The following is a 22,940-nucleotide window of genomic DNA, read 5'->3' as shown; positions in this document are numbered from 1 at the left end:
TGCACAAAATCACTCATTATCTGTTGTTTTCTTTCCGACAAGTCTGGTCTGAGTGCAGTGGGCAGACGTGCTTTGAACCTGAAAACTTTGGCAGGTTTTACTCAAGCAGTAACATGAGGTCCAATCCGGAAATTTGAGCATAAAGTGAGAAGAAAGCCGACATCTCAAGCAAAAATTAGGCAACGGCACAGAAACGTCACATAAAAAATAAAAAAAGTCACAGTACAACTGAACAAAACATGTATAATTTCCTTTTTTGTTTTTATTAAATTGGATGAGAAGTGAGATTTTAATTTTGGCCATTTACAGCCCCTGACCAGCAGGAGAACTGTGAGGTTAGCACCGACACAAAGAAGTTGCAGTTCAAACCCGCCGGGTCCGTTAAAAGATCCGGTTCTATAGTCAACAGTCACTACTGAGTAGGCGTGGGCCGGTTAGTGGTGCCAAGGTACGCAGAAGTTAAAAAGGAATGATTTAGTGAGAAAAGTGCTGCAGTAACTAGAACAACTCAGTGCTGCCCCTGCCACCTGTTGCTTTGCACTGCCAATCAGCTGGCTGAAGGACGGCTACTACACCCATCGCCCTTAGGGAGAGACAAAAAAAAAAAAAAAAGACAATACTTCTTGTTTGACGGTTGCACAGTAAAATAAATAAAATATAAAATGGACCTTTGAAGAGTGCAAACTAAAGAGGCGCGGCTTTAGTTTCCACTAAAGCGGCGCCTGGGCTAATTACAGAATTTACAATAAATTCTGTAATTAGCCCAACCTTAAACCGTACAGTTGGCGTCTCTGTAGTGTAGCAGATAGTCTGACTAATTTAAAAGCTGATATTTACGTTTTTAGTCTGAAAACGTATAATACTCAGCCAATAAGCAGATTTACTTAAAAAACCTTGAGATTGAGAATGTTAACCGTTTTAAAAATCAACATTTAATTGGTGCTTTCCTGCTTTAAATTAAAAAAAGATCATGCTCTAAATGTTTGTATTAAGTTTTGAGTCAATCCAGTGAAACTGTAGTATTTTTGCTCAAACTTATACCATGAGAATTTTATACCGACCCACGCCTACTACCAAAACCAACTCCCGCAGCGTTTCTCTTATTTGATGGAAATGTGGTTTTAAGAAAGAAACCCACACGAGTAAAGCTAGACAACCACTAAAAAAAAAAAAAAACCCCGACTTACAGCAAGCCTAAGATCCACTGAAACAAAATAAACGTTTTCCTCACAGTTCCTTTAGTCGTACAACCCTGTGATAATATGACGAGCTGGGTTGTTCAGCTACAGCGGACTAAAGTCACATTTAAAGTACAGCAGGCACTAGAATAACTGTGAAAAAAAGCACAGACTGGCGCTGCTACATTTGCTTGTTGTCCAAAGAGTTTGGCACATGGAGCCAGAGACTAAAAACGAACTAACAGTGAATGATAATGTTCAAGATATACTACAGGAAGACGGGAAGATTTAAAGCAATCCAAACAGAGGCAGCAATAAACAAGCCCTGCAGACAAAGCTGTCTTTAGGCTTTAAACAAAAGGGATGGACATTAATGAAACCAAGTGACTATTATTGTGTTATCAATTATTCAAGAACTTTGAAACCGACTACTTTTGTGGCTAAAGCTTCATTTATCTGATCTCTACATGCCAAAGGGTTTAATTGTGGTCCTAAAGCTTCAACAAGCTAAACGTGCATCAATCAGTGACTGAAAACAGTCCCAGCACTATTTATCTAAGTCACCAATCTACCATTGAAGGAAACAAACCGTTCTACGTCAAAAATTATACACAAACTAAATTATTCACACTCTCCTCTCGTTTCCCTTCCCTTTCACACAAAATTCTTCCTCTCACTCCGCTCTGGTTAAGCTAGCTTTCTCCCTTACAAATTAAAGATCACATATCACCATATTTTACAGCAAAAGAACCGAAAAAATCTTGAACGTATGAAACACAAATAAACCATGATCTTTCTTTCCACTACTGGTTGTCAAAGCAGTCACTAAAAACCAGATTTTATTCCAGAGTCACACACAAATCTTTTTTTTTTTTTGGGGTCTTAGATTTAAGACAGATTAGCTTAAGCAGGGAGTCAGCAGCCAGACCATCAATGTTATTATTGAGCTTTAAACTGATTAAGAAAATGCTTTCCTCTAATTAAGCATTTTTTTTCTCTCTGTTCAAGTTAAATTAGGATGATAAAGTTAGAAAGCTGCTCCTGTCTTGTAATACTGACTCTCAGGCAGCATTTCTCGGGGCCGCCTCCTCACCAAACACACCGCCACATAGATCTTCACCTCGTAAATTGAAATCCAAGATAGTAATCACTATTTTAATCTTAGCACAACGAGCTTGAAGATAGATGAAAAGGAATTTTTGCACACACAAAAAAAATTATGATGTATGCCTTTTAAAGAGAACGGATGTGGGTTAGATTATGTTTCTTTCAGGTCAATTTATACCATGTCACGACCATCCAAAGCAAATTAATCTGATCCCAAATGTGAATTTCTTACATAAAAAAAATATCCTGCAAGATTTTCAAGGTTGTGCTTTGGTGACTTTGAGTAAAAAAAAAACGACAAGAAGGGAAATATCTAGATGAAATATCTTAATGTTTCTGCTCCTGATGGTCATTTATTTTGTTACAGTTGAGACCAGAAGACCACTGAAGTAGGTTCAAAGGTCTACATTTATGAAACAGACCTTCGAGGTTCAACCTGTCGAACCATAAATGTTCGATACAGTCAAGAATAAAGACCAGTGCAAATAAATTAGATCCAGCGTTTGAGTCTGCACAGACACCAAAGCTCTGCTTGTTGAAAAAGTTGCAACGTAAACCATCAATCACCAAATAATAGGCTGACGCAGCTAAGCCGATGACTTCTACTGCAGCGCTTGTGTGGTTTTAACTCGGCCTGGTTGCTGCAACCCAAAAGGTACAGACTCAGGCCAGGTGGGGACCGAAGTCACGATGACCCGAGAACCCTAAAACTAACATATATATCCAGAATGTTATGACTCTCGTTCAGTCTGCCCAGCTGGAACGGGTGAAGATGAAGTGACTCATTCTAAGCAATCATAGAGACTTCAAACACTACAGTTGTAATAACAATTATAAATAGAAATCCTAATGGATTTTACCAATCCGACCGTTTTTAAAACCAGCATTAAACAGATCTCCTTGTAACCCGGTGGGAATGACGGCGACGTGAACGCCGGTCGGGTTGCAGCGGCGCCTACAGAGGCAGGAGGAAGTTGGAGTTGGCCAGCTTGCGCTCCTGTGCAGCCTGAACAGTCTCTCTGTGGCGGATCGGTCTGTGGGAGTCCGGGTCCTGAAGCCCAGGGAAGTGCTGTCTGTAGCAGAGCCAGGCGAAGGCAAGACCCAGCAGTGACCCGACTAATACGTCTGCGTGAAGGACGGAGAGAAAAAAAAAACATCATCAACCGTGTTAGAAATCTGCTCACTTTCCACCGGGCACGTCTTAGGCAACATCGTTTCCCCCTTTGGCTACTTTATCTGTTTATTTAATTCATAACTTCCTGATTTCTTTAATGATTTACAAGCTAGGTCTCAGTGGTGTGATCTCTTCAGCCTTTAAAAGTGTTGATACGTGGAGATAAATGACACATTTTAGGATCTGAATACCTTTTTATAAAGAAAATCTTTAATTAAATTTCTCACATTTGTTTACCACTTTAGTTTTTAAATAAATGAGAATATTAAAAAGCATTCTTGTTCTAATTCATCTTTAAGTAAGTTACTTTGTCGAATTTGTATAAAAAGGCAAAAAAATTATATTAAAAGCAAGTTTTTGACTATCTTTAATCATCTGAAAAGTTATAAAGATAAGTAACCTAATTTTGCAGTTATAGAGCTGATAAATTACTGTATTACTACACACATGATATGACTTGCAGAACATTTAGTAGATTAAAAAATTCAAAAGATTATTTACTGTGCACAAAATAGTTTTGTTTTAACCTCTAAGCTCTTTTTATACAGAAGTTAAAATTATTTTACATTTAATCTTTAATTAAATCTCCACGAGAGACAGGCATTACTGATTTAAAATTAAAGGATGACTAAATTTTATCACAATTGCCCATTCTTATTCCTGAATAACTTCTCTTTTTCTTTTATTAATTTTTAACAGGCTGTATTCCTCTTGGGTTGCCTTAATATTTGAGGTCAGTATCCAAAAATTATATTTATATTAAATATATTATATTAATAACTTTAGACTTCACCATTAATTTATTGCAGCCATAGCCACATTAGCCCGGCTTTAAATCTGTGGGGAAAAGGGAGGGAGGTATAAATTGATAAATGTAACTTTTAGACAATTGAATAGGAAATAAAGTCTGGAAATAAATATTTTACATATTCACGCTTATCCAGACCTGGGAAATATATAAATCAGATCATCAAATCATTATTCTTCTCCAGATAGTGGAGGGATGCTGTATGTTTATCAAATGACAAAGTGATTCTTTGGGAATTTATCAAATACAATCAAACAAAATAGGATTTAATTACCAATGTGATAATTAGCATTCAGCAAAAGACTTTCCAGCACCTCCATTCACTAATTTGCTTCACAAATAATTGTCTCCAGTGACCGCCTGGGTAAAGTTCTGTCGATGCTACATTTCATTGCAAAGAACTGCCTCACAGTCTGACCTTGCCAGTGGTGCTTGTAGTCGCAGGTTCTGGAAAGGGCGATTACAGCGGCGACCAGCAAAGGGGCGAGGAAGGCACATAGCCGCCATGCTCTGCCTTGGCCGGCTGGGTTGAAGCAGCGCAGCTTTCCTGCGATGTACAGCGCTGTGAAACCCAAACCTGCAAAAGCAACTGAGAGGGGAAAAAAAAAAGATCAAACACAGATGTAGTTTTATAAAGAAACAGATATCAGACGCAAACATTTATCAACAGACGCAAGCAGAATGCCTTTAACTGTTGGACGGAAATTATTTTATTCACCAAGTAGCTGAAGTGAAAACACACTTCTACACTATGCCATGAAAAAGTACTGAAACCTTTAATATTTCTTCAGTTTTAGCCTTTCCCTCACACCTACAGTTTGGCCCAGAAATATCTGGACAGTGACACAAGTTTTATTTTAGCCGTTTAGAAAAACATGTTCAGGATACAATTATATAATCAATATGGACTTAAAGTCCAGACTCTCAGTTGTAATTTAAAATTGAAGCAAGGGTTTAGGAATTACAGCTCTTTAATACGTAGCAGCCTCTTTTGCAATTACTTTTGAGTCCCTGAAATGAGGTTACCTGACTCCGCCAGATAGATTTGCTCCGCATATCCATCTGGAAACCTTCCGTTGAAGTAATTTTGGGAAGGGGCGAAAATACTGGTTAGCTGATTGGCCTATGTTGGTGATAGACGGGCCAAATAAACCAATCAGATTCGTCGTCGCTCGTAACAGAGCGACGATGAAAACACAACCACAAGCCAAGCTACTCTTGCTGCTGCAGGTAAAGGCTCGTTAGCTCAGCAAATAAATACTCTGTAATTCCGATAAAACTTGCTCGATAGCCACGCTAACGCTAGTTTCATCGGCTGAAGCCGCCATGTTCTTTAGACTGAACTGACGCGCTTCTCGTTGCGTCACACCTCAACCCGCCTCAAAGCCAACGCTGATTGGACGTTCGTTTGGTGAACGGCTCCAAATTTTCTTTAACGGAGGGTAGCCAGACTGATCTGCGAGTGAAACCTTGAAAGCTCGCGAGATCAGGATGGTCTCACGAGGCTAGAAATGAGGAGCGCTTGTATAAAAACAGTTATAATGCCTAAACGTTTAATCATATATTTATGTTCAACCACTTGAATTAAATCTTAAGGTGTGCACTTTGTCTACATTGTAGTTGTTTCGTTTCAAATCCAATATGGTGGCATGCAGAGCCCAAATGATGAAGATTGTGTCACCGTCCAAATATTTCTGGCCCTCACTGTAAATGTTTCAGCTCCAACAACTTTTAATATTAGGTAAAGATGACTTGAGTAATCCAAAAAGTTTAAAAAATTATGATTTCATTCATCTAAAATCAGGAGTCTGCAACTCCAATCCACTGAACGCGGGAGGCGTGGCGTTTTCTGCCAGGCACCCTTCCTTGAATGAGGTAACTCAGCCTTTTTATTCATCTTTAATCAAATGTGGGCATCGGATCGCCGATCACTCTCACATATTCTGGGCATGTCCAAAGTTAGCTCTGCTCTGGGACAGTGTCGGTCAAACTATTGAGAGAACAATGGGCTACGTCATCCCTAGGGATCCCAAAGGTTTTTCTTGTTGGGACTATAAACTGGTGAGTTGATAAAGAAAAAGATGACATTTAACTCTTTCCAAAAAAGTTCAATAACAAAAACAACTGGACTTTTTTGTTTATTACGAAGTTTGAAGACGTTTCGCTTCCTATCCAGAAAGCTTTCTCAATTCAAAATGTCTGGAGTAATGTGGAGTTTCAAGTACTGTCCAACAAAGGCCTTTTAATGGCTTAGATGACCTGCAAATTAAAGCGTAACTGGCCCACGCCTCTGCAATGGGGAGTCTTTAGGGTCGTTAATGGCCTGACTTACAGGAGCGATGTTTTGATCACCCGCATGGATGTGAGGATTGTGGCGATAATTGATTGGTTAATTGATGACTGAGAATCTTTACCAGCACATTTAACTCTTGCAAGTAAAAAGGCTGTCACATGGGTTTGGCTCAAGTAGGACCCGCCTAAGGTTAAACAACAGCAAGAAATAGTGGAGGAGACATATTTTCTGTGCATCAGAGGACACCAGTTCAATAAACGCTGGATATAATGCTTTACATATAAACGCAAACAAGCATGATCAGCTGCAACACTTTGTAAAACCCTTTTTTTTTTTTACAAATACAAAAAAGTGTTTCTGTATGCTGTGTTGCAATAAGGAAAAATGTTAAATAGAGTTTAAGAAACAACCATTCGGCCAAATGTCTTCAAAGGGATGTAAGCGAATGACTACCAGGTGTCACAGATCCTTGAAGGCAGTTGTTGTTATTAAAAGTAGGGGACAACAGCTTCTTTAGCATCGATTTTACCTTAATAAACAAAATAGTTCTTAAAACTGCTTCTTTTATTCACTCAGATTATCTCATATTGAAATCTGTTTGACCTGAACCGATTTAATGTGTAAAAAAAACCCCATAAAGAACCCATTTCACACATCTAATTTGTGTGACCAGGTAAAAAACCAAAATGGCCTCTCACAGGAGGAGTGTCCGCTGGGAAAGCTTTTTCTTCCCTCTATGACAACATCCGGGTCGCCGCTGCAGCGCAGCTCCAGGTTCATCTGACCGTCCGGGAAACAGCGATAGAAGAAATCTGGTCTCGGCCTGAAGCGAAAAAAAACAAAGACAGAGGAAGGACACCATGTTTTCATGCACTGTCCCACAAGCAACAACTACACTGCAAAAAGTGAACTAAAAGTAAGTAAAATGTTCTTGAAATGAGTGTATCTGTCCTTGATTTGAGCAGGTAAATAAGATTATCTGCCAATGGAATAAGATTTTAGCACTTAAATCAGCAACAACTCATCTCCATCATATTATTTCAAGTGCAGTATGTCTAATTATCTTATTTTAGGGGTAAAAATACCAATTTCATTGTCAGATAATCTTATTTACCTGTTCAAATCGATGACAAATATACTTATGTCAAGAAAATCGTACTTACATTTAGTTCACTTTTTGCAGCGTATACAAAAAGTGACACGGGATGTTCACACGTTTTACCTGCCGACGACTAGTTTGATGACGTTGGTGAAAACTCCATTGAGCACCAGAGTGAGAGTCACAGCTGGATGACAGGAGGAAACGACTAAATTATGAAAGCAGTCGCCTCAAACAGCAGGTAGACGTGAAAGTAAAACGTGTTTTGTGGAGTTTTGTTTTCCTACCCAGCGAGGCTTCTCTCAGATCTCCGTGCTCTGACTTTTTCAACAGGTTAAACACCAGGATTACGATCAGGGGGGTTAAAACAGCCATGCTCTGAAAGCAGAAAAGACCAGGATTATAATTTAGGAAAATACGGAATCACAATTTTGGTATGTCACTAACAAAAGCCCTCCAACTTATCGGAACAGAAACAAAACCTCTTTCTCAACACTTTATCAACACTTCAACCGATATTGTAAATTTCTTTACACACTTTAACAGCGGCGATTAAATAATACCGTCACCCGTTAATCACAAAACAACCTGGGGGATGGGGAACACACCACGAAAACAGAAAATCACAGATTCAAAATGAAAGATTATTTCACTCTCGCTATTTAAGAGAATGCAATTAAACAGATTAATGACCAGAACATAAAAAAACACCTATAGTGCCTTGCTGAAGGGTTTCCCTCATTATCTTTTCCACATTCTGTTTTTCAACAAAAGGATGTCTGTGATAGGCAAGCACTAAATAGTGCGTAGTGTTAACGGGGAGGGGAAATTTTACAAATAGAAATCTGAAAAGTGTGGCATGCATATGTATTAAACTTCCTCATTTACCAGTATATTTCGCTGCAAATATACCTGTAACTCTTTTGGGGTGATAATTTAGACCTCTCCATAGATTCTCAAAGGGATTTTGATCTGGATTTGACTAGGCCATCCTATAACATAGATGTTATTTAATCTATTGCAGCTCTGGCTGAATGTTTAGGTCATTATCCTGCTGAAAGGTAAACCCTCTACACCAGTTTCTAAACTTTTTCAGCCTATAAACAGGACTTCTCCCAGTATTTTCCTGAAGCCATTTAGCTCCATCCATCTTCCCATCAACCCTCACCAGATACGCTGTCCCTGCTAAAGAGAAGCTTCCTCACAGAATGAGCCTCTAACCACCACGCTTTACCATAGGTGTGGTGTGTTCAGGGTCACGTGCGGTTTGGGTTTTGTCTAATCTAGTTTGTCTTTTGCATGTGTGCCTTGTTTCCTACATGCATGGACTGCTTTTTATTTAGGGCTATCAGAATAAAGGAAACTGAATTCAAAAAGGTGCATTGCACATTTGGGACTTTATCAATAAAATGTAAAAGAAGAAAAAAAAAAAACCCACTTAACCTTTTCTTTGCACTTCACTTTGTTGGTCCATTGCAAAAAAAATAAAAAAATAAAATCCCAATAAAATCCATTTTAGGTTTGTGGTTGCAACTAACTCAAAGCTGATTTAAGGGGTAAAAAACACTTTTGCAAGGCACTTCCTGGAAATGCAGAAGATATATGTGGTGCAGCTGGTAGTGTTCGAGCGCTCAAGCATACGTACAAACATGAGAGAGGTTGGTACGTGGTCCGATTCCACACGATGGAATTTATACAGCCACATCTCCTCGGCCTGGATCTCCCGGTAGAAAGGAGGGAGCTGCTCTGTCACACTGAACGAAGCACAAACAGCGCCTTGTTTTTCAGACGACGGGCCTGAGAAGCTGTTCCGTAAAGTACACCGCCACACAAACGGCTGTGATTTACAGAGAGGAGATTACTTACAGGAATACGAACAGAAGACCCAACCGGATGGAAATTTCCGACAGGAACCCACGCAGCAGCCTCCTCTTCATCTTGGTTCTTGGAGCGGACTTTAGTCGACAGCAAACATCGTCCCTTCACTTCTCTTTACTTAAGGGAAAAAAGGCTCGGTTAATCATAACGGCTCATTACCGGCCATTTAGTACGCTGCAGCTGCAGATGGTACGAATACCTGATCATTTTCTAATAAAAGACCAACTAGCTTAGCAGAAAAAAAAAAAATGTTTTTACCCCCAAAACAAGGGTTGTTCATCTAAGCTTTACGTCTTATCAAATCGCAGTCTCTGTTTACAGGTTTCCTTGTTAAACCCTTTAAAGCAAGGGTGTCGAACTCATTTCTATTTGCGGCCACTTTGGCATCATGAAGTCATTAAAAAGGGCTGGTTGCATGTGTAGAGACTTTTGATTTTATAATTTCATTCTACACTCACCGGCCACTTTATTAGGTACCCCATGCTAGTAACGGGTTGGACCCCTTTTGCCTTCAGAACTGCCTCAATTCTTCGTGGCATAGATTCAACAAGGTGCTGGAAGCATTCCTCAGGGAGTTTGGTCCATATTGACATGATGGCATCACACAGTTGCCGCAGATTTGTCGGCTGCACATCCATGATGCGAATCTCCCGTTCCACCACATCCCAAAGATGCTCTATTGGATTGAGATCTGGTGAATGTGGAGGCCATTTGAGTACAGCAAACTCATTGTCATGTTCAAGAAACCAGTCTGAGATGATTCCAGCTTTATGACATGGCGCATTATCCTGCTGAAAGTAGCCATCATGGGTTGGGTACATTGTGGTCATAAAGGGATGGACATGGTCAGCAACAATACTCAGGTAGGCTGTGGCGTTGCAACGATGCTCAATTGGTACCAAGGGGCCCAAAGAGTGCCAAGAAAATATTCCCCACACCATGACACCACCACCACCAGCCTGAACCGTTGATACAAGGCAGGATGGATCCGTGCTTTCATGTTGTAGACGCCAAATTCTGACCCTACCATCCGACTGTCGCAGCAGAAATCGAGAGTCATCAGACCAGGCAACGTTTTTCCAATCTTCTATTGTCCAATTTCAATGAGCTTGTGCAAATTGTAGCCTCAGTTTCCTGTTCTTAGCTGAAAGGAGTGGCACCCGATGTGGTCTTCTGCTGCTGTAGCCCATCTGCCTCAAAGTTCGACGTACTGTGCGTTCAGAGATGCTCTTCTGCCCACCTTGGTTGTAACGGGTGGTTATTTGAGTCACTGTTGCCCTTCTATCAGCTCGAACCAGTCTGGCCATTCTCCTCTGACCTCTGGCATCAACAAGGCATTTCCGCCCACAGAACTGCCGCTCACTGGATGTTTTTTCTTTTTCGGACCACTCTCTGTAAACCCTAGAGATGGTTGTGCGTGAAAATCCCAGTAGATTAGCAGTTTCTGAAATACTCAGACCAGCCCTTCTGGCACCAACAATCATGCCACGTTCAAAGTCACTCAAATCACCTTTCTTCCCCATACTGATGCTCGGTTTGAACTGCAGGAGATTCTCTTGACCATGTCTACATGCCTAAATGCACTGAGTTGCCGCCATGTGATTGGCTGCTTAGAAATTAAGTGTTAACGAGCAGTTGGACAGGTGTACCTAATAAAGTGGCCGGTGAGTGTAGTTCATATAGTAGTATAAAAAATGCACAGTAACATAAAAGTAGCAACCTTAGGCCCAGTTTATACAGTTTATCTGCAAAAAAAAAGTTGATATTGGGGTGAGTTACACTTACAAGAGGCACAGTTTTAGCCACTTTATACACTTTAAAAGGATTTATGCCTCTACTTTATGACATGATATGCCTTTTTTTTTGGCTCTTGAGGGCCGGATAATTTACCTTGAGGGGCCGGATTCGGCCCGCGGGCCTTGAGTTTGACACCTGTGCTTTAAAGAATGATACAATTTTGAAGAAACTTCACATTTTTTTTAAGAAAAGAAAATCTTTTGGTCGATTTGGAAAAAATAAAACGTCAGGGTTTAAAATTTTCTTTGTATCGTAATTGATACGTTAGACCAAAAGAATAAATTTTCCTCGTGTTTTCTGCATTTTTATATAAGGCGTTTAAAATACATTAATTTGTGTGTTGTAAATTGTATGTTCAGGAAAATACTGACTTCGTTGAGGAGGTAGAGGTCTCAGAAATATCTGTTTTTAAAAAAATTATACATTTGGAGTTTTAGGGTTGCGATTCCTGCTGTGGGTGGATTTGAAATAATCTGGCTAATCACCTACTGATCAAGCTTTATAAAAACACATTCAACAGTTTATACAAGACAGATAAATAAAAATATTGCGGCTTAAAAGATTAGACTTTTTCTGTATTTTACAAAGATGAGACGTCATTGTTTTCATATGTAAAACCTCCCATGCTTGTTTGTATGAGGACAGGCTTTAAAAAACTGATTGGATAGCTCGGCTCGGGTGAGCAACACAAAAATTAAAGCACGCAAATATAATTTAGCAGCATGCACAGGCCACGTTGTCTCATCAGACAGAAGCAATTAAGATTATTTTTTTTACATTTGGAGAAACTTTCCCATCATAAGGTTTGAGTAGTTTAGATAGTTTTGGTACAATTCAGGCCATTTGCCAGTTCGACATTCTCTGCAGTTTAAAATATGAAAGCAGACATTTTTGCATCGAACAGCTGTACAACTTTAATATTATACTTTCTAATTTACTTATATACAAACACACACGAAATAGCAGTGGATCTAAAATCACCAATTGTACTGCTTTATAATTAAATATATAGATATATTTTGAATTCTAACACAATGTGCTGACTTTTTTGACAAGAGAAGCAAATGAAGGACTTTTTTTTTTAAATAAATTACTGTAAATTGTATAAAAGAACCTCGTGATTTACAGTATCAAATGCCTTTTTAAGGGCTGATGATGCTGCATTCACTACTGATTTTAATCATTGAGAATTTAATCAAAAAAGACTGAAACCTAAATAAGAAAAACAACAACAAGCGGGACAATGGCGCGTCAGACCACTTTGAACCAATTCCCACAGAGGTCCTGGAAATAAGTGTGAAGTAATAAAACACAGCTTTATTGTATAGTATTACTGTATAATATAGAGTTCCCAAAAAAAGGCACCATGGACGAGTGATAAAGTACATAAAAAAGGCAACATCTACCAGCTTAAAGTAGAGTCTGTCTCTGTTTCCATATAAGTTTCAATGTTTATAAACTAAAGGGGACATTTTTATTTTCAGACAAAACCAGTAAACAAGACGATTGCACTCGGTTAAGGAGACCCGTGGCAATTTCAGACATTTTACCCTCTTTGAACAAAGTTACTTTAAAAGCCACCGTAGTTTTAAATTTCTGCATTACCGTATGGGAACAAAGCTTTTACTCACCCGGACACAGCAAAAAGTTCAGGTCCGAATTAACAGACTGCCATTATAAAACTAGGAATGTCTTCGATTGATTAAACAGTCAAGGCATTTTAGATTGATGGGTATCAGTCGGTGGCTAAATACAAAGTGTGCAGTTTGTCAGGGTTCAGTAAGTACTGACAATATTTGTAATTCTGGTATTTGTCGAGGGACGGAACTAAAAATATGACAAGCTAAAGACAAACCTAAACTAAACTGCTAAATTACACACATATATCCTGGTTTTTTTTCCCCAGTAGTCGAGTTGTTTTAAAGCCATTTAACACATATCTGATGAAAATCTTTGTTTATAATTTGAGCATACTGTTCTAAACCATACATCCACTGCTGTTCCTTTAGGTAAAACTTATTGGATAGTTTTGGGTCTGTCAACGATGAGTTCTTTGATCTATTTGTCACTGTACTAATTGGACTGTACTAAACTGGTCCAATCTAATTAGCCTGTTCAGGCTACCAAAAAGCTCTTTTCCTGTGCGCTCACCGGCCACTTTATTAGGTACACCCTGCTAGAAATGGGTTGGACCACGTTATGCCGTCAGAACCACCTAGGTCCTTTGCCGTTAAGATCTGAGGAGGCGTCCGAGACGTTCTTCAGAGATTTTAAATCCACGCCGACGCCACACCATCACACGGTTCCCGCAGACGTGTCGGCTGCGCACGGACGACTCGACTCTCCGGTTCCACCACATTCCACAGGGGCTTTTTGTTGGATCGGGGATCTGGTGACTGTGTAGGCAGCCTGGCAGTACAGTGAACTCTTTATGTTCAAGACCCTGTTTAAGATTATCTACTACAAAGCAAAAACGCGCCGCATTAACCCTCTGGAAGATGACCGGGTCACAAACAGAAGGACGTGGGGCGACCAACGATGACAATACTCAGGCTGTGGTGTTCAGACGACGCTCCGTTTGCAGCAAGGGGCCCAAAAATTTGCAAAGAAAATAACAGCCTGCAGAGTTGATATAACCCATTCCCCATTGTAGGCCAATAAAGTATTTCTTATCTTATGTAATCTAATAAGGGAAGGTGGGTTGATGCTGTCATTATGTTCTCAATAACTTCTGATCTCCCGTCTTGATGTTGCAGCATCAACAAAGACTCATCAGATTAGTTAATGTGGTATGTAAGTGCGTACCCATGGCTTCTGGTTCTAAAACATTACAGACGAGGTAATATTAATTTCTAAAGGTCGCGGTGATTCAAAGTTTTCTGGTGTTTCTTTTTATTATTATTATTATTATTTTCTTCTTTCAGCTCAACTTTCTGGTTGCAGGTTTTACTTTGGGCCTTCCCCCTGATTTTGGCTTAAAAAAAAAAATAAAAATACATGTAAGAGTAGTGATGCACGATATTAAAAATTTCAACCGATACTTTTCTGCTTTTCATGGCCGATACCGATTCCGATAAGTTCATATTCAATATAGTTTTTGAATAATCACAGCTTGTGCTGGATGCAGCTATGAAAAACAAATTATGTAGTAACTATGGCTTATCTATAACAGCAAACAAAAGGTTTCGGCTCTTCAAATGTTGTTTTTTTATGCCATCACACACAAAAAAAAAGAGGTAATTTGTTTAAAATAACAAAAGACACAAATCAATTCAGAATACAAAGAGCATCCCTTGAAAATTACTGAACAGATCTATGGCTAAACTAAAAAGACATTGGTGAAGTGAAAAAGTAAAGTGCACCCAAATCTATATATTAACATCGATCAAAACATCAATCAAAAGCCAATCCGCCGCCAATAAGGGATCTAAATATATATGTCTGTGTCTTGTTCCGCTTTGGTGCTACTCTGCCTGAATAAAATTCCACCAGATTTAATTCATTTATCGGCTATTTTTAATCGGAAACATTTACTAATTGGTGTGATAAAAAAATTCCACCAAACCGGCCGATATTATATCGTTCCGATAAATATCGTGCATCCCTATGTAAGAGATGATATTAGGATTCGTTCAAGGCGTTTCTACAGATCACATATTCCAAGAAGAGAAGGAACATTCAAAAGACTGACAAAGACCAAGAGTACTAGCGAGCTTAATGTTTATCATCAAACATCATTAATCGAAAACATTGCTTACATTTTTAATCACTTTTAAATCAACCACCTGATTTACTTTAGGTCGCCTTTCTATAAAGATGTTACGCATAACTCATGTTAAATGGCTGTCCGGATTACATTTACAGTGGATTCGCAATTCAAGCGTTTATTTACACCGACCAGAGCCCGTCATCTGCCAGCCTGACGTGTGCTAGCATGTTGTCTGGAAAAAAAAGTGTTGCACCCCGCTGTCTGAAACTACAACCGGACACAAAGGCCGACGTGCTGCACCTGTAAAGCCTCCATCCAGGTGAGAGGCACATTCAACTGATTCAGGCGAACTAAAAAAATAGAAATAAAAAATAGCTTGTTGCAGAAAAAAAAAAAAAAAAAAAAAAACTCCAAACCACCGCCTGTCAAGAGTAGAGGAGGGTAAAACGAAGAAGATCTGCAATAAGCTAGGCTAACATTTGTCAAACAATACAGCTTTCATCCGTTTCATTTCCGTGTAACGACAGAACCGAGAGTCTCGACCACTGACCTTAACCGCGCCGGATTTTACCTCCTCATCCTCGACTCGACGCGTTAATTCAACACAAAGCCGGCCTCGGCATCCCTCTGTGTCCGCGGACACTGGAGGTATTTTTGAAGAAGCAGAGGTGTCACGGAAGAGGGGGAGCTGCTAGTGAAGCTAACGGCTAAACCTGCCACATCCGGTCTGGACTTTCACAATAAACGTCCCGGCATCAGCGTTTCAAAAAAAAATTACTCGTTTTTATTGTTCATACTTAATAAAAGGCTGATTTTTTTTTACCGTTATTAATATACACATGTTTATTTTTAATGTAATTTATTGATGTTTTTTTTCCCTCGTTTGTGCATTGCTCAGGTCAACTTCCCAAAATGGAAAACATTTTTAGTTTAAAACAGGTACGCTATATTGTTGTCATTACATTTAGGAATTCTATTTTTCTTTTTTCAAAAAAATGTTTTTAGAATTTCCACAGAGATGTTACGACATAAACATGCTCAACACCTGCGACAATCCTTTTCCTACTATTTTATTATGATTCATGTTTAAATAAAATAGCATTAAAAATAAAAATAAATTGTATTCATTACATCTATATATATATATATATATATATATATATATATATATATATATATATAATCATCTCCATCAAGTAAAACTACAGGCTCGTTTTAACACGTATGCAAAGTTTTTTTTTCCATGTATTTTTTTGATTTCGATAAACCGGAAACTTCCATATTGATCCATTTACGTCGCTTGACACGTGGATGCAAGAAGCCACGTCACGTTAGAGATCGCCATCTAGAGGTTACATTTATTTCAATCGAATATGTTTTTGTTTTTAATTCATGTATTTCACAATTTTGATTTTGAAAAGTGCACACTTCCAATGTATCAATGTTAATTTCCATCGCAAATAATAAACAAAACAATATACAAAAGTCATCTTGTCTTACAGTCATCAGATGATTTAAAAAGCCAAGCAGCAAGAAAGGTTTCACTGAGACAAGAGTACAGCTTTATTAAAGTCAAACTTCAGGCATGTCTGAACTCTTCAAACTCAACTTCAGAATGAAAAAGGACAGACTCAATATCTTCAAATAAAAAGACAGATCATGTACAAAAAGAAGAGTGTCTTCTCAACAGTCACACACATTTAGAAGCAGAATTTTACAGGCAAAAATAAAATAAAAATAAAAAGAGCACACCACAGTAACATGAGTCTATGCAAATCCAATGCAAAGTATTTACAAGTTCCTCGACAACATGTGGTATGCGGTAACACAGGTAGTTAACATGGTGAAAGTGTGTTCATCCACGGTTTAATCGAAGCAACACCAAGAGAGATAGATATGACCCCAGTCAATAGTTACCGTGAGCAGGTTTCCTACGAGTAAAAAAAAATAAGAAAGAAAGAAATAAAGGATTTGAAGAGTGCTTATGCAGGTGAAATTATTCATTTATTCCAACACTATTTGACAGCATGTCAGGTAAGACCTTAACGACAGATGGCCCAACATTGCACACGAAAAAAAAAAAAAAAAAAAAAAAGAAAGTTCACAGTGAACTGAAACATGCCATTTGACAAACAAAGGAGGGGGTTGTGTCCTTTCTGGAATGGAAACAAGAATCCTCCTCAGAGTTAAGGGTCACTTAAAGGAAAACAAAATATATGTATATATATATAATTTATATAGAACAGGCAGCGTCAAATGGATTTGGAGAACACGGAGACGATTAAAGCAGTAACACTTCAGCTGCGTCAGCTCAGCAGGGCAGAAGACAACCAACTGGCACAAAGAAGCGAGCGAGATCATGCGATCTGCAGGTGCAAAGAAAAACAAAAATAAAGGCTGTTCGGCTTTTTCATCTTTTTTTGCAGAATCTCTGTGCAATGTGGTGAAAATCAACAAAATAAAAAAAAAAAGGAAAAAGAAATACAGCAAAAACATTGGCAATCAAATCGTCCTCTGACGTGGGAAGCATGCACTCTAACTTAACCAAAATTCACGGTTAAAAGAACAGAGGCTTCGGTGGGAAATAAACAAGCGCAAGGAATCATAAGATGTTTTCTTAAGCACCAAGGAAGCACATGAAGCTTGTGAGAAAACCTAAGAGAGAAACATCAAGCTTAGACAAATGTTTTGAGTTGGCAAAGGAAAACGCACCTAAAGTAGTATTAAAGCAACAAAACAGCAGAGCCGTGCTGATCAGTATAAAGAATCCATCATTTTCAGCTCTCTGGATCAGAGTTTTATAATTAACTAGAATCAAGTGTCACTTCTTTGCATTATGGTCCAATTTGCCAAATGTTTGAGTAGAAACCTCCAGTGAATAATCACAAACTGGAGTTAAATAATATAGGCATACATCTTTTAAGGATGTGATGCGTCGATGAGTTTATTGCCTTTTTCTGTACACTCTACGCTGTAAAGTTTATCAGGAAGAAAATAGGTTAAAACTACTGGTGCAAAACAGCCCTTAAATAAATCTTTCAATACAAATATTTTCAAGTTCTTATTTTCAGAGTGGAATAAATTCAGCCGCAAGCTTCTATGCTTTATTCTGGTCCTATTAATGTAACTCAAGCCACATAAAAAGGGGAATTTGACATTATATATATATATATATATATATATATATATATATATATATATATATATATATATATATATATATATATATATATATATATATATATATATATATATATCCAATAGCTGTTGGAAAAGCAGCAACAAACTTGAATTTTCTAACTTGGCTGAAAGTAATTTAGCACAAAGAAACAATAACTGAGCACACGGAGCCTCTGTATGTAAAGACATTTTAAAAAAAGAGCTGAAAACACACGGCAACATTGGCACCTTTTCACCCTGTGACCCCACACACACACACACAAACGTCTCCTCATTATGAAATTTAAAAATAACAATCCGTCCTTTCATGGGAAACTAAACTGTCAAATGTAACCAGACAAAATAAAGTAAAAAAAAAAAAAATGACACGATTGCAGAAAATCCTTTCTTCCTATCATGTTTATCGGGGGGGGGGGAAATAACTAAAATAAACCTCACTTCCAAATACTGAGCCGCTTCAAACACCGATTAGAGTGAGCCACGGCACAGGCCGACAAGCAGCTGCTGTCACCAAATGTGGAATCATTACACTAAATGTAACAAAATGATTAGATACAAGCATAATACGTAAATCTTCCTATATGCGTGTGTGTGTTTTTTTTATTTATTTATTTTAATTTTATGTTTTTTTATCTTTATTTTATTTCGTTGTCCATGTTCGTTACACCTTGGTGAGAAGGGAGACGAGTTACTGCAGTGGTGTTTGAGGGTGGGGGGTGAAAAAAAAAGAAAGAAATCAGTATAAAATGCTGTGCAATAAATACAAAAACTTTAGTTCTGACTTGATGAGCGATTTAAAAACACTGTACAGAAGTTTGTGTTTGTACATCATACTGGACTGGATTTTTCTTACACCGTTTCTTTTTGGAAACAAACAAAAAGAAGTGCCTCTGGAGGACTTGTTTTTTTTTTTTTGTTTTTTTCCTTTTAATCCAACGCTGGGGTGGCAGTTTATTCCCATTTGTGACCCTCTCCTTCTAAAACAAAAAAGAAAAAAAAAAAAAAGACCTCTTGGCAATTAAGCCACTTTTGTTTGAAAAGAAAGGAAAAAAGAAGACCTAGCATTCCCAATGTTTCCGACTGAGAGGCATAAACAGTCCCGACGCAGATGAAATTCCAATGTTGTAACAAGAAGAGGTATCCGTTTTTGAAATACTTGCCATGTCTGCGTATTTCTCAGCCCGCCCGCGTGAAAGTGCTTTTCATAGAAAGGTTTGGCAAAAAAAAAAAAAAAAAAAAAAAAAAGAGAGGCCGTCACAGTACACGGGTGAAATGAAATTACCGAAACGCGCCGCACCCCTTGCAGCGTCTCCGACAGCCAAAAATCAAACTTAAGGCTTATTAACAATACTTGAAACACAGCACCAGTGATCACAAGCTCCTCCCCCTCCCCTCCCCGCCCCTCTCCTCCATTTACTGTACAGATAAAGGAAACTAACCAGAGGACGCGCAAGAACGTAAAAAAACAAAAACAAACAAGATGTTCTTCCTCCAGACGCAACCGGAGAGCCTCCGCCCTCCTGGTTTTTTAAGTACTTTACAATATGATGAGCCAATTATGTACACAATGGCAAAGTGGGACTGGCAATATGAAATCACAAGTACTTCTGTAATGTCATACCATTACACTATATACCATTATATTTCACCTTAATAGGACTATTTTCACAAAGAGGTCAGCGTAATGTTCAACACCGAAACAAACAAACAAACGTAATACACCACTCACCGAGATGAAGTGAGAGAAATCTATCTGTAAACATTAACAAACATAGATTACTGTATTTAATTATATTCATCTATACCCCATAAGTATATTAAAAAGCGTGTTAAAAGGAAGGTTGGAATGTAGTGTGGTCCTAGAAAAAAATAAAATAAAATAATAAAATAAAAAGCAAAATTGCACAAATTTGGTCATTTTTCCAAGTTCTTTTTCGACGAGAAACAAGAAGTAGAACGGGGTGAGGGGGGGGGATCGTGTCGGAGGCGATGAAGAAGAGCTGCCTCGTCTCCGTCGTAAAGAGACCCTTTACGCGGTTTACAGCAGCGTAAACGGGGGGGGGAGAGCAGCACGATGGGTGGAGAGGCTCGACGTAGCACCTCCCCTCCTCTCTTAATATTTGAGATATTCAAAGTACTGTAGCGCGGCAACACTTGCAGGACGGTGAAAAAAGTATTTACCCCCCGGTTACAGTTCCTTTTGGATTTTTGCCACACTTGCATGTTTCAGATCAAACAAACTTTTAAAAAACGGTCAGACGAAAGAATAATAAGTAAATACAAAGCAGCAGCTTTCATTTATTGTAGGGAAAATAAAGCTATCCTGGATCTATATGAAGATATGACGGTTATATTGCAATAAATCCTGATTTAATTTGAAAGTTGAATTCCATTTTAGCCGACGAGCGACAGGCGTACAGCATCAAGGAATCCCTTAAATGGATCCTGTCTGACAGCTTGACATGAGCCAAAAGGTCTCATAAAACGACACACAATCCCCCCTGATTTAAAGAAAATCAAGAGCAGAAACAAAAGCTAACCTCATCCATCAGGCTGGTAATGGCTAAAAAAAAGATAGTTTTAAAGATTTTAGACTCTTCACAGTTGAGAGTAATTATCCATAAATGAAGACAACACGTAGAAGTAAGAAACCTTCCCAGTACTGGCTGGCCAACGATAATTACTCTTAAGGCTCAATGTTCTTGGGTTACAGCAGAATAAATCACCTTTAAACGACTCGAAAAAAGACACAATGATGGTTTTCTGGGTGGCCTAGTCAAAGTCTGGACCTCATTCTGATAAAATGCAAGGTGGCAGTACGTCAAAAAGGTTGCTGATGCTCCGACAACGTCGTTGAATTGAACAAGAAACGAGAATGGGACAAGTGTTGGAAAACCAGTCGGCGTTTGTAGCCGTGAACCAAATGTTAGGTTTAGTGTACAATTACTATGTTACATATAGCCAGGTTGCTTTGGACAGCTTCTTTCTTTTTAATGAATTAAATCATTATTTGAAATCTGCTTTTGTATTTTGTATTTTGTAACTAACGGTGTTTCACATTCGAATTTGAGCAAAGACAGAAGAAATTTTTAAGGTAGTAAATACTTTTTCACAGGCCTGTATGAACTCCACAGCCTTAGAAAAATGCAAGTAGGGGAAAAAAAAAAAAAAAAGAAAAAACGAAAAGTAAGGTCTGGGTGCTCCAATGGGCACAGGTGAGCTGCAGAAAGTGTAACTGTTGGTCTTTTATGGCAAGAGAGGAGAGAAAACAGCGCACGACTATGCTTGGTCACCTTCCCCTGACGTTCCTCCGGTCGCTCTGCTCTCGCTGCCAACAGCATCAGGGTGTTCATCAGCGTGTCCTAGCTGCTAGCAGCAGCCGTCGCACCATTTAAAAAACAGAAACAGAAAAAAAAAACACTGTATTCCCCTTGTGAAGTGCCCTGCTGCAGACATCAGAGAGCACTTCGCCGGGAATGAGGTATAGTGGAAGTTGCAGCTTCACTCTTTAGCCGGCCGGCTCCCCTCAGATTCCTCCTTGACCCGGGCGGGGCTCCGATCGGGGCGACGCGGCTGGGGGGACCCGGAGCCGAGCGGACTGAGCGGGTTGTGGTTGGAGCAACAGAGGCGGTCGTCCAGGGAGGAGGCGGTGAGCGCCCCCGCCTCGTGGTCCCGGCAGAACGAACGGGGGCAGAAGTCGCAGAGCGCTGAAGCGGAGGCGCCGCACACGCTGCAGTCGTGCCACGGACACTCCCAGCGTCCTGCGGACAGGAGAAGTTCGACACTTAGACCCCAACCAAGACTTCATTAAAAAACTCTCAGGACTCGCTTTGCCAGAAGTTTCAAATCACACAACACAAACGCTGCTTTCTGTAAAACGTTGATAAAACACCAGGCTACAATGAACAACCACTGAAAACGGAGCTTAAGCTCCACAATCCTAACCTGACTCTAGCCATATGGATTTCACTCCACTTACATCCATCTGGGACATCTCCCATAGAGAGTGATTTCTTCAACCAATTTTATTGTCCAGCCAATCAGGACGCAGGGCTGGAGTTTCAAAGATGTGACGTGGTGAAGAAGCGACCGTGACGTGAGACTGTTTTGAATCAGACAACAATGGCGGCTCGCATCGAGGAAGCAAGCGTTAACATTGATGCTGCTATTTCTTCCGTGTTGTCCAATCTACCTAATATTGTTTCTTTAAAAGAACACCAGAGAACGGCTCTGAAGGCTTTTGTTGGTGGAAACGATGTTTTCGCCCTTCTCCCGACCGCATTTGGCAAGTTTTGTTTTCCGGGGCGCGTCCGCAGCGGACATCTTGTCGGTTAGCGGTTAGCGATAACCATATTAGGAGGCCTTTAGTCCTCGACGCGGTCGGCCCGGGATCGACTCCGACCCGCGGCGCTTTGCCGCCTGTCTTCCCCCCTCTTCCTGTCAGCTCACTGTCAATAAAACGCGTGCCACTAGAGCCACAAACAAACACATTTAAAAAAAAAGTTGTGTTTTTTCTTGCGTCGCTCTCACAGCTTCACGGGTTGGCTTCGGTGTGAGTGGTTGAAATAGCACGTTGATAAAGATGACAGACAAGTGGCTTATCCAATCATATGCAAGGATTTTTGATAAGGCCCAGCCTTCAATAAAGGCAATTCCTATGGATCAGTCCCAGATGTATGTGAGTGGAGCTAGGCGGAGCGAAATCCATATGGCTAGA

At 39.4% G+C, this 22,940-nt stretch overlaps 2 protein-coding genes across 6 annotated transcripts in view; both read right to left on the bottom strand.

The window, feature by feature from the left end:
• Window positions 1–124: 124 nt before the first annotated feature.
• Window positions 125–15,751, bottom strand: plpp5 (phospholipid phosphatase 5). Its single transcript, XM_012869982.3, has 8 exons — window positions 15,594–15,751; window positions 9,526–9,654; window positions 9,305–9,413; window positions 7,947–8,037; window positions 7,783–7,846; window positions 7,259–7,383; window positions 4,686–4,856; window positions 125–3,410 (listed from the first exon to the last, which is right to left on the bottom strand). The coding sequence occupies exons 2-8, from the start codon at window positions 9,594–9,596 to the stop codon at window positions 3,241–3,243; spliced, it is 801 nt and encodes a 266-aa protein (XP_012725436.1). The 5' UTR covers window positions 9,597–9,654; window positions 15,594–15,751; the 3' UTR covers window positions 125–3,240.
• Window positions 15,752–19,145: 3,394 nt separating this feature from the next.
• The window catches only part of nsd3 (nuclear receptor binding SET domain protein 3), a 43,139-nt gene continuing 39,344 nt past the window's right edge, over window positions 19,146–22,940 (bottom strand). For all 5 annotated transcript variants that reach the window (XM_036143956.1, XM_036143954.1, XM_036143957.1 and 2 more), the window contains one exon: window positions 19,146–21,984. In XM_036143956.1, the coding sequence (XP_035999849.1) occupies window positions 21,725–21,984 (260 nt within the window). In that variant the 3' untranslated portion in view covers window positions 19,146–21,724. The remainder of the gene's footprint in view (window positions 21,985–22,940) is intronic.

Source organism: Fundulus heteroclitus, chromosome 12 (genome assembly GCF_011125445.2).
Source record: "Fundulus heteroclitus isolate FHET01 chromosome 12, MU-UCD_Fhet_4.1, whole genome shotgun sequence".
In the NCBI taxonomy this organism is placed as follows: Eukaryota; Metazoa; Chordata; class Actinopteri; order Cyprinodontiformes; family Fundulidae; genus Fundulus; species Fundulus heteroclitus.
The sequence above is the reverse complement of the archived record's forward strand: the minus strand, read 5'-3'. Positions and strand labels throughout refer to the sequence as shown.